At 31.2% G+C, this 12392-nt stretch overlaps 1 protein-coding gene across 9 annotated transcripts in view; it reads right to left on the bottom strand.

The window, feature by feature from the left end:
* The window catches only part of DLG1 (discs large MAGUK scaffold protein 1), a 276957-nt gene that overhangs the window by 23025 nt on the left and 241540 nt on the right, over positions 1 to 12392 (bottom strand). For 4 of the 9 annotated variants that reach the window (XM_045539998.1, XM_045540001.1, XM_045539996.1 and 1 more), the window contains 5 exons: positions 12226 to 12325; positions 4715 to 4756; positions 2478 to 2528; positions 1303 to 1404; positions 876 to 1048 (listed from right to left, as the gene is read on the bottom strand). In XM_045539998.1, coding sequence (XP_045395954.1) covers positions 876 to 1048; positions 1303 to 1404; positions 2478 to 2528; positions 4715 to 4756; positions 12226 to 12325 — 468 coding nt within the window. Of the gene's footprint in view, positions 1 to 875; positions 1049 to 1302; positions 1405 to 2477; positions 2529 to 4714; positions 4757 to 11488; positions 11523 to 12225; positions 12326 to 12392 lie in introns of all 9 variants that reach the window. The other 5 variants (XM_045540003.1, XM_045540000.1, XM_045540005.1 and 2 more) reach the window with 2 other exon arrangements.

Here is a 12392-nt window from a genome sequence, read left to right as displayed (position 1 = left end):
CTGCTAAACTGTTCTCCAAAGACTCTTTATTAATTTATATCTCACTAACAATATCCAAGATTTTCCATTTCTCCAAATCCTTGCTATCACTTGTGGGATATTGCCATTTCCCCCCCCAAAATTAAACTAATCCGAATTAAATAAACTTCTGATAGAAAAAGTAGCATTTACACATAGAAAATTGACATGTTGAATTACTGTTTTGTTCTTGTTGGCATTTCATGATTGAGTCTTAAACTATTAGTTTTGAAGGTATAAAAGAATTTATGGATATTTATTTTCTAGGCTTAAAGGGTGATTAAGCATAGCAGTATGCCTGGAGGTACACCGTTTTGGCCTTCCCATAAAACTGTTTTAACTGAATGTCAATAGATCATCAGACTACCCTGAAGGATGCTTTCAGAAAATCTGTTACTGTTACAGTGTTCCTGAGTAATTTTGTCTTTTTAAATGACAGAGGAGAAATTCTGTCTATCTTATTACCAGGAACAACTATGCTTATCTTCTTATTTTGAACATCTCCTTCATTTTTATTGGTAAACATTGCTGATCTTAGCCCCTTAATTATGTTACATGCTGGAAGGCTAGAACCAAAGTCTATCTCTAGCAAATGACCTTAAAATAGTAACTTTCACTCTTAGATTTGTGTTATCATTTCTGTTCTCATTTTGTCTACCTTCTTTAACTATCTTGCATGTATTTTTCTAAGCCACCTAAAATTAAACGTTTGGTTAAATGAATTGCTAACAATAAATTCATAATCAATATTATATGATCTGTCCTATATTTTTTCATGTTTCTATCCCATCATTGTTCCATACTGTCAAAGACATATCTCATTATAAATTATAATCTGGGATTACTTTGATGCTTACCTTTTCAGCTACCTCTCGCACGGACTGAACACTTGTTCCATACAGATGATTGTTATACTGGCCAGCTTCAATGAATTTATGTTCCTGAATATCTTTTTCCATTTGCTCTCTTGAAGTCACAAAATGATAATCTCTTCCATCTACCTCATAATCTCGTTTTGGTCTAGTTGTATCTTTAAAAGAAAAGAACTTGGGGAAGTGTTTAATATAAAAAAACACAAGAGATCCATTTCTACTTATATCATTGTTCTCTAACGTTCAACAAAACAGATTAATTTAAATCTGAGAAAGAACAATAATATGGAGGATGGAAGAGTAATTAATAAAATAAGTGTAAACCATTAATCAAGGTTATATTTACTTTTCCCACATGGGATGACAGGAAATGTTAAGAACAATAATTAAGAGTTTTTGTTTGGTTACTTACGAGGAACACAGGATCCAAATTTGTCGGGAAATTCTGAGATCAAATCATCATTTATCCTGTCTTTCATAGGTCCCAATATGATCACTGGTCGAGTATAATTAACTATAAAGAAAAGCTACATGTTAAAAGGAATAAACATTCAACAAATACCAAGGTATTTTATTTTACCAGAGAACAAAAATATCCTTAACTGTTAAGAAGAATTGTTTTTCTTTTTTCTCCAACCCACTCTACCATTATCCAAAGATGCCTAACTTGCTATTTCATAAACCTTTGCTAAAATCTTAAACTTGACTTCACCTTCTGCTAAAAGTCACACACTTGATAATTTAACCAAGTTAAATTTAGCATTTTAGCAGATAATGTTTCTTTACATTGCTAACACCATCTCATTACAAATGAGAGAACCAAGTCCAGTGTTTTACTGATGGTTTTTGAAGTAGAAATTGTTAAGGAAGCAGAATAAAGAAGGGCGGAAAAGAAACTGGGTGTAGGAAGTAATATAATCACAGTAGTGATCTGGAAAGATAATTTTTTTTTTTTTTTTGGTAGAGATGGTGCTTTGCTATGTTGTCTAGGCTGGTCTCAAGTGATCCTCCCATCTTGGCCTCCCAAAGTGCTGGGAGTACTCGTATGAGCCACTGCGTCAAACTAAAAAGATGATCTAACACAAGTGTATACACTGGGTTGTAAGGGATCATGCTGGAAGAAGGGAGATTGGTAGTGAGAATCAGAACACTGTGGTAGGAGGAATGAAAAGAAGGTCATAAATAAGAAGATTTGATAGAAGTATTAATAGAACAAACAGGACCTAGAACTTCCTGGATGAGGAGGATGAGGAACAGAGAGAGGTCAAAGATGCTTCCAAGAGTTTTCAAAAAGAGTTACTGGAAGGATAGTGATACTAACATGAACACTAGAAAAAAGCTGCTTAGGAAATAAAACACCAATATAGAATAGCCAATATAAAATGACTAGACTCTAATATACTATGGCCTAAACCAGTTATATTTCATAAAATACATATAGTAAATTTCTCCATATATACATATAGTAAAAAACATACAGTAAAATTATAATATAGCATTTTTTGAAGTATGAGTTAAACCTTTATGTTCCAAATTAAGTGATATATTTTTCTAGAAGATTATAAAACATCAACAGGCTTCACAAACCTTCTTGTTGATTCACTGGTTCATAAGATAAGACATATTCTTCTTGACCACCTATTAGAAAGTTAAAGCACAAATGAGAAAATCAGTATAATTACTGCTTATCTAATTTTTCATACATAACATACATTACTAGAACTTTGCCATATAAATGGCAGAGATGTAGAAAAAAGTACTTTATTTGTGGCAAGATTTAGTAAAATAAAAAAGTGGCAAATTACAAAGTCATAAGGATAACTTTGGTAAGTGAAAAATAAAATATAAATGGGCTAAATAACTATTGTTCTGTTATTGTTTTTCACAGATTACAATCAAATCTATGTAAAATCTTCATTTGTGACTTTGAGTATGTGCTATTCATTTTTTATCTAGAAATAAGAACTATTAAATCTTTTAAAGATTAATACTTTAATGAGCAGTTTTACACATATACATATTAGGCAATTTGCTATTTAAAATGTGCTACTTTTTGGTCCCACTAAATATAATATTTAATAGAGTACATTTTATTGTAAAAATAATTATCACTAACAATTAAAAATTATAAACAGAAAAGTAAAATTATTGTCATTATTTCATTGATGAAAACTTCACTAATTCAACTTTGTAAAACTAACATTTAATGTGATTTAAAAAGAGATTTAGGTAAAACTAAACCCTTCCCTTCAAACAAAATGAATCACAGTGATGGTAAAGGAGATAAATATATTTTGCTTAAAAGCAATTAAGAAGTTATAGCCTATGAAGGTTAAAGTAAAGGTTTAGAACTTAGGAAATATTCTAAATAAAAAAGTCTACAAATTATATCTGAATTCAATACAAAGAAATAAGTTAAAAATGCCACTTCTACGCGCCCGCGCAAACACACACACACACACACACACACACACACACACACACACACACACACACGTGCAGAAAAACAAACTAGAAAAGACTGTTAATCCAAGTAGTTCAATGAAAGTAATCAATATCAGACAATGTATTTGAAAATTTTATCCTTGATTATCAAGATTCTGTAACAACTTTATCACTAATTTTGTCATGGATTTATATTTTATGCATGTAACTGCAGGTCTTTTAAAACCATATATTGGTATAAATATTCTTTTCTGCTTTAAAAGCCTGTTTCTTTGTTTTCAACTGTATTACCATAGTATATAAAACAGATATTTTACAAGCTATTTTTTAAAGTACTGAATGTAAAACACAGCTTACATACTAGCAGAAACATGCAGTTTGAATATTGCACACCTTAATAATTCATGCAAATGGTGAGACAGTATATACTTTCATTACCTCTTTTTAGTCTAGAAAGCCACTCAACTACTCTACAGTGGGTTCTGGTTATAAGTTAATAAAGTACTGAAATACAAGAAATCATATTCCCACACCAAAAAAATCATTAAGTAACTATTATGTAGAAAAAACAACCAACCAAATGAAATGAGGATTAAAAGTATATATTGTCAACATGAAAAAATATTAGGGACTGATATTAACAGGATGGACCTTTTGAGCAGCCATACTCATCTGTAATCAAGATTACTTTCATATTAGACAGCAGTAAAAAAAAAGTTAGAAAAGCAATTTTAATTTTTAAGGTGCTACAACTGATTATATTTATGTACTTTCCCCTTCTCCCATGCCCAAATCTGTTTAAAAACATCATATGCTTGTATAGTTCACTTAATAATACCGAGAATATAATATAAAACACGAAAAAGAAATCAGTATTACTTTTTGAGCTATCATTGAAAATGTTTCCTTCCTCATTTCTTATGTTCACCAAGAGCTGGTGATAAACAATGACTTGACTGAGAATAAGAAAGGAAATCAAGCTAATTATAATTTAGCATTACTGAAAACTATTATTTTAGTGCTCAGATTAAAAACAATCACTAAACAAAATGTCAAAATATTAACATAATTTACCCCCATTTAACTATATATTATTTTCTTATAAAAATATACACATATACACACATAGGTACTGTGTATACAAATAACACTATTTATAAAAAGGATCTTAGTATTTTATTAAAATTTTGTAAATTAACCTCTGTCTATGTAGCATAATTTTATTTTTCACATACAGAATTTTACTTGGGTCTCTCTGATTTTAAAATATTGATCATCTAATTTTCAGTTTTTAGAACATATCACTAAGGAACCCCCCACCCCTCAAAGGACATATATTACTTGAGATTGCAAAAGAATAAGTAACTTAAAACACTTACGGTAACTACTTTCACTATCGCTGGCATTAGAAGTTACATGCTCTGAAATTGCAGGACAATGAAAAAAAAAAAAACACAGTGTCATGAGTTTAAAAAGCTAATAAAAGCAAATTATCAAAATAAAACAGGGTGACATTACAAAATGTTGAGATATAACCACACATAACAAAAGAGTTAAAAAAATTTTTGAGTTTTTGAAAAGTTTACTTTTTTCAAATAAATATGAATTAGCAAGAGAAAACACTTGTACTTAAGGACAATGCCTCGTTTTTGTACAACGCAGTGTATGAACAAATCTATATTACAAACAGCAAGTAGAATATGACAAAAAGGGCAAAATGATCCTAAGTCGAAATATAGACATAAAACCCCCAAGAGAGAAAATGTTGGCACCATTTAATTCAGTTCATGAAATAGAGATGACTGGCAAAAGAGACAAGTTATATCTCAGCAAACAGATGCTCATTTTAATGAAGTGATATCTTTGTAATTAAAAAATGAATAGATGATCTTGTTTTTAGTCCAGCTCCGTTTCTGAAGAGCAATGAAAATCCATGTTTCTGAGATCATACCGATAAAGCATTTGAGATGTCATAAATTCAAGATGTCTTAAAAAAAGTCAAATGGAAGGGAATTCTAGATAGTGTCACTGTATTTTAAAACAGACTAATATTTCTTAGAAACTCTGTTTTGATAAAATTGATGGTGGCTGCTTTGCAAAACAGAAAAAAATAATGGAAACAAACACACCCACTCAAAAATTGCCTGGCCTGATTTCATAACTTGATTATTTAGTAAACAACAGGCATTCTTCTCATGCATGTAAATGTAATCTTGGGTATTCTCTCAATAAATATCTCTTCAATAAAATAATACTTTCATTTATAAAAACTAAAACTTTCAACAAGAGAGGGAAACCTAAATTTCTTATGTTAGAGAAAGGAAAAAAATTTTTTTAAGGATAAAGAAAAAGTCTGAGGATAAATATCTGCTATACCACACTACCTACAGGGTCTCCTAAAATCAAACAGCACTAGTGAGAATTACAGAGAATGGCAGAACATAAGATTTCAAATTAGATAAAAAAAAAAAAAAGATTTCTGAATTGCTTTCATAGTGAATAATAACTCTGTTATTCTAACTTGCAAAGACAAGATGTAACTTTCTTAATTATGATTACATACATTTTAAATAAAGCAGAGACTTTGAAAATTGCAAGTAAAATAGACTAATATATGACAAGCACGTGTAAAATGGTGGTTTTTTAAAGCTTGTATTTAAAAATTCTTTCCACTTCAAAATAATCGTTTAAAGTTATTATATATTATTAGATTGATAAATTATTATTTACCTTGTTATTTATTATTTAGAGATTTTAGTTTGCTTTAATCTGTTTTTCACAAACATCAATAACTATGAATGCCTTTATTTATGCAGCTTTTTAACCTTTTGTCCTATTTCCTTAGAATTCATTCCTAGAAGTAGGAATGCCACATTAAAAAACATTCTTAAGTTTATATTAGGATTGATATTACAATCTGCAACATCTAATTTGTAAAAGAAAGAAAAATTAGTTATTACAATGGGTAAAGGGAGGGGGAAAGTGGGAGTATAGAGGAAACAAAATTGGTTAATTGAATTCATAATTATGGAAGCTGGATAAATGAATACTTACAGGGTTTATTTTTACTATTCTTTTACTATTGAATATGTCTTATATGTTATATAATAAAAAGTTAAAGTTACTGAAATCTCTTTCCTATCTTTTTTACTTTTTTGAGACAGGGTCTTGCTTTGTTGTCCAGGCTAGCTTGCAGTGGTGTCATCATAGCTCACTGCAACCTCAAACTTCCAGGCTCAAACAGTCTTCCTGCCTCAGTCTCCCAAGTAGCTGGGACTACAGGTGTGTGCCACCACGCCTGGCTAATTTTTCTGGTCTTTTTTTTTTTTTTTTTGTAGAGACAGGGTCTCTTGCTCAGGTTGGTCTTGAACTCCTGGCCTCAAGCAATCCTCCTGCCTCAGCCTCCCAAAGTGCTAGGATTATAGGCATGAGCCATCGCTTCCAGCTCTTTTCTATCTTTTTTGAGATTTCTCCTACTCATCTTAAACTCTCTAAGATTGCCAGAGGCTATACAACAAATTCTGCAAGTTCTTTCAAATATCATTTTACTTAGCTCCCATACAATAAAACCTCACTACTTAAAGTGCGGTCCTTGAAATAGCATCATTGTAATTACTTGGAATCTTACTAGAAAAATAAAATGCTTTTCTCCTGATAATAAAGTCCTCTTCAAAACACTTCATCAGCAATAATCAAATAACCAATAAACATATAAAAAGGTGTTCAACTTAATTACTTATCAGGAAAATGCAAATTAAAACTATAAAGTATATCTCTACCATCCACCAGAATGGTTAAAATGAAAAAACAAAACAGACATACCAAGCACAGATTAAGGATATGAAGCAACTGGAACTCATAACAAGGATGGGAAAATTGATAAAATTACTTTGGAAAACTATTTGGCAGCACCTACTAAAGCTGAACATATGTGTATACATATGACCCACCAATTCCTTTCCTGGATATTTTTCCAAAAGAAAGGCATATGTATGCTTACCAAAAAACATGTACAAGAATGTTCAAAGTAATACTTCAAAATAGCTCCAAACGAATGTTTACTTACAAATAATAGATAATATATGTACAGTTTCATATTTTATTTTTTCATTTATCTTATGTATTTTTCATGCCATTATTTTAAAATATGATTTGCAACGGTTATATAATATTTCAAAGTATGGATAAATCATACTTCATTAACCACTTCCCAACTGTAAAACATTTTAGGATGGTTTCATTTTATTTTTTTTGCTGTTATTTCTAAACAATATTAAACATTCTAATATATAAGCCTTTATCTCCATCTCTAATTACATCCTTAGGATAAAATCCTTCAAGAGTATTTAGTGGGTTGAAACCATGGCCTTGCTAATCAAGTAGATAACAGAGGAAAATTAACTATCAAACAGAAAGAGAAATAAACTCACAGCACAAAATTGCCCCTTTGAAGAGAAAACTCACAGCACAACTGCCCTTTGTTTTGTGTGATTAAACACCTGGGGTTCAATTCCTCTCCAAGCCTAACTTGTTATCTCTAAGAGTTTCCTTCTTAAAGCCTTGAAGGGCCCTAAGAGGACAACAGGGGTGGGAGCCCTCTGCTCCAGCTCTGCTTCAGTTCCTGCTAAAACCAGATTTCAAGGACTTACAAAGTCAGCCTCATAGAGAAAAAAAAAAAAAAAATTAAAAAGCACAGGAAGCATTTTCACAGCTGTTTTTGCTATCAGTTGGCTGCAATCACTTTTTTTCTTTCTCTTTGCCCCCAAATAAAAACCCCAAACCTCCTATCCTAGGCGCTGACACTTTCCTGTCTTCCTTTCTTGTCGTGCCCTTCCCTCCTTTGGGAAGTAAAATAAACTTTCTTTCCTAAAACTGTTTTCTACTCCTGGTGTGAGAATTCTTTCACTGACCCATGCCATCAGCTCCTCTTGAGTTCCCTGTGGCCATAACATGGGTCAAAAGATATGCTTTTCCAGAAAGGCTGTACCAATGTACATTTCCAATTGTAGTATGTTAAAAATAGCCACTTCGCAGAACCTTCTCCATCACTGAATTTCCCTTTAAAATAAAAGTCTGCCAAGGTGACAGGTAAAACATCATTTTATTGATTATTAGGGAGAAATTAAACATTTTTATATGCTTATTTCATTTGTATATCTTTTGAGCACTCTTGTCATACCCTTTGTCCAGTTTTCTAATGGGGAGTTAGTCTCTTATTAATCTGTTAGAAATTTATAGTGTAAGGATATTATCCCTTTGACATACATGGTACAAATAGATTCTTCAAGTTTTTATTTTTATTTTATGATGTTTGATGAACACAATGATTTCAAATCTAACCAAATTTCATCTTTGTACTCAAACATTTCTTCCTGATAGAGTGTATCAGGTCTTTTCTCTCCCTTAATACATCATTAGTATCAAGCAATACTACTACTTTTACATCTTATTTGTACCACAAATGAAAATAAGTCTGGTTTGGCATCTGAGAGCTCTGCATAACTGTGCTTAAATAAGTCTTGAAGATGAGAAGAAAGGAAAGAGATATGTAACAGGAAACTTACGTGCCTAATTGAGGAAGTTTCTGAGTTGTACAAAATGGAAAGTTGTAAAAATGGAAAGGCTGCATACAATAGGAACAAACCTGGCCTGAAACTGTATGTCATGATTTCACTTCTGAATACCTTATATATCTTCTATGTAGTTATAATAGAGTTATATCCTTTTAGTCTCTGTTAAAGGAATCTTAACCAGTTTTATTCCCTTCAGCTTTCTCAAAATTGCATCCTGAAAGCTTTATAAAAGCAGCACAGTTTTCCATTTCTAGCTTTTCACAAATATGATTTAGTTGCAGTCTCCCAGACTTCTATTGTATTCTCATTAGTTCTGTTAGTAAAATTAGCTTTGGAAAAGTGATTTCTCTCATTGTTTCTGCTACTGTCAACATGGTAAACCAATAATTTACTTGACTCTCTTTTTTAGAATAAAGAACAGCTGAATTCATGTCTAGGAAAAGTATCTATGGTATCACTTCTGTTTCTCTGTTCTTCAGTTAAACACCCTGTTTTTCATAGGCTGTGTAAATTTACATGCAGATGTACTTTAATTTTGATATTCAGAGGTATTCTCCATCTCTTCAATAGGCTTGTTTCTCTGGAATAATTTTACCCTTCTGTTTGGAGTTCTGTTCCAACAAGGCTTAATGACTACTTATATTAGGTTGCATTTAATTCTTATATTAAAATCTCACAAGATTTTCCTAAGTTTATTCCCTGTGTTCTGAACTTTAGAATATAGATAACTCAGGCCACAAGAAATGTCCTTGACCCACTCTTTTTAGTATTTTCTACTGTATAACTATAGGTACCTTGTCAACTGCTTTATGTGGTAACCTCCATCATATCCAGTTTTAGAATTTTACTGATATTTTTCTGTCTTCCTCATTTTCTTAATAAAATCTTGATCTAATCATTAAATTACCAGGCAAATAAATTCTTTCAATTCTTGTGAGATGAAGCACAGAAACCTATCATTCAAGGCATCTTAAGTCACTGACCAGAAAATAAAATCTTTATCTAAATAACATTGTCCAATAATCAATTACAATTTTCCATACTATTTCTCTTCCTAAGTCCCAATCTTCAAATAAAACCAAACATACAAGGCCAAGCTATTATATAATTATCATCCATCATAATATCAATATAGGAACAAAATTCACTTAGTTCCTTTTTTTTATGAGTTTTCCATAGATTGCTTTTGACTCAACAGAGAATAAAAATCTGTGGGTCCATTTGCTGATCCATACCACCTTTAAAATATGTTATCAATCTCAAAATGAATTCTATAGCATTAATAATCTGGGGTAATATTTTCCAGTTTTGAGGGTTTTCATTGATAATTTTTCTCAAATGTAACAGATTAAAAAAAGGGTGCCACTAGTGATAGGAAATCTGTGGCCTTTACCAAATCCTAAAAAAGGCACATGCAAAAATAACAAAGCATGTCCAACAGAAATAATTACACATAAAGCATACTGTTTTCAATCTGATATAACTCTAAATCATTAAGGTTGAAATAAAAGTCAAGTACCTATATAGTTCAGATTAAAATTCCAGTATAAAGTTAGCATAAATCAGGAAAAAAATCTGAGAAACTTAATGTTTAATGTAGATCTTAGAAAGTTAAAAGATACAGGCTATATCCTTAATGATTAATGAATAACAAAGAAATGTTTTCAATATGCTAATGGAAATACCATTTAGAAAAAAAATTACCCTAAAAATTACTTCTATGAGTCACTGTCACCTAGAATTACTTAGTAATATTTGATAAATTTTCATATTTAATTTGAAAACACAATTTAAAATTTTGTTTGCTAAAATGGCTTCTTGGTTCATTCATTCATTCCAATATTTACTGAACGCTTTCTATATACCTGATTCTGTGCCATGCTTTATATGAGCCTAAGTAACTAGCTAGAAAATGAAACAAGAAAAATAGCAAAACAAAACCAAAAATGGGGACAACATCTTGGTTAAAGGAAAAACAAAGGACAATATTTCTTATAACTCTTCTCATAACTTGCAACTTTCTTAAAAAAGAGACACATAATTGACCCCATAAATAAACCATTACTTGAACTTGATATCTGCAATTCTTCTCTAATAAATAAGATATAGTATTTTATACTTTTATGGTGATGCTTTATAACACATAATCAAAGTGATCTTAACTTATTTTAACAAAAAAAAGGGGAACATAAAACTTTAAGGAAGCATATTTCTACATTTTAATAACGAAGGCAGGTAGTACTATTTAAAAAAAAAACTTAAAAAATGTCTTTATGTTTAAAAAAATCCCTAACAAAAGTAACTGCTAGAAAAATTACAAAAAGGAAAAGGAAAACATAATTATGAGCACAGAGTTTTTCAAGTGACATGTGAAAAATGGAAAATAAGAAAAACAAAAAGCATGTATTATAGAAATAAAAGTCCCAAGCATGTTATAAACATGAAAAGTCTAAAAGCAATCTAAATAATATACCTCCTTATGCCAGAAGGGCACTACCATGAATCTCAAAATTTATCTGAATAAAGGTAGGTCTGTAGATGGAGGTTAAAAAATAACTTGGGAGTATTTTGATCACTTACTCAGGCCTTTTGATCCCATGTCGTCAGGGATCTCCTGTAGAGAGTAGTCCCCAGAGAGCAAGCAATAAAAAGATAATCAAAGAAAATAGTTGTCAGTAATGCATAAAATTGGTGCTACAGTAAGAGACAGTTCCAAGACCATTACAGGTACACATATCTTACAGAGCATATTTGTAGATTTCTAGAAGTTTGAAATGACCTAACAGCTAACCGTAATCTACCAAAGGAATGAAAGTTCTAGCTTGGAGGCTGTTTAGGGTAGTAAAACAAAATTTCAGACCATTTCTTGCTATTTTAAAAGTAAAATTCAGATTGTCTACACATAATAAAGAAAAAGACAAAATGGAATGATTCCAGACAGTCTAGTACCAAAGATTGGCAAAGCTATACCTAGAAATAAATTAGCTTCTCACTTACTCATGCTTTTCCTCTAAAATTCTTTGAATGTATGAATGTTATGTGTTGTTCATAAAAACCTCTACTTCAAATAATTCTATTTATATATTTGTTTGTTACAAATATATAACTTAAAAATATTGTTTACTTTAAGAATTCTTAAGGTGTCTGAAAAAGTTAAGACTGGCATATAATTAATTTATGCATGTTAAATTGTCCCTGGTGAAGACAATTAGTAACCTGTTGCAGCTCTTGAAACTGTCTCCATGGTAACAACCAACTGCAGGGCAGTAGGTCCCTCTACATTTATTTTCAGTTGTCCACTGGATCCACATACTTACGGTCAGCATCACTTGTTTCCTGCTCACTCTGGTCCTTGTTCTTGTAGAAGGGGAATTTTCGGGAAAAGAGGTTCTTTTTACGCTTGTCATTGAATGACTGCTGAAGAAGAGAAGGAGGGGCAAAACAAAGGGATGTCTACTGTCTGTGTGTACAAAGGCCCAGCCTT

The sequence above is a fragment of the Lemur catta genome, chromosome 1, assembly GCF_020740605.2.
Source record: "Lemur catta isolate mLemCat1 chromosome 1, mLemCat1.pri, whole genome shotgun sequence".
In the NCBI taxonomy this organism is placed as follows: domain Eukaryota; kingdom Metazoa; phylum Chordata; class Mammalia; order Primates; family Lemuridae; genus Lemur; species Lemur catta.
Note: the sequence above shows the minus strand (reverse complement) of the source record. Positions and strands in the feature narration are given on the sequence as shown.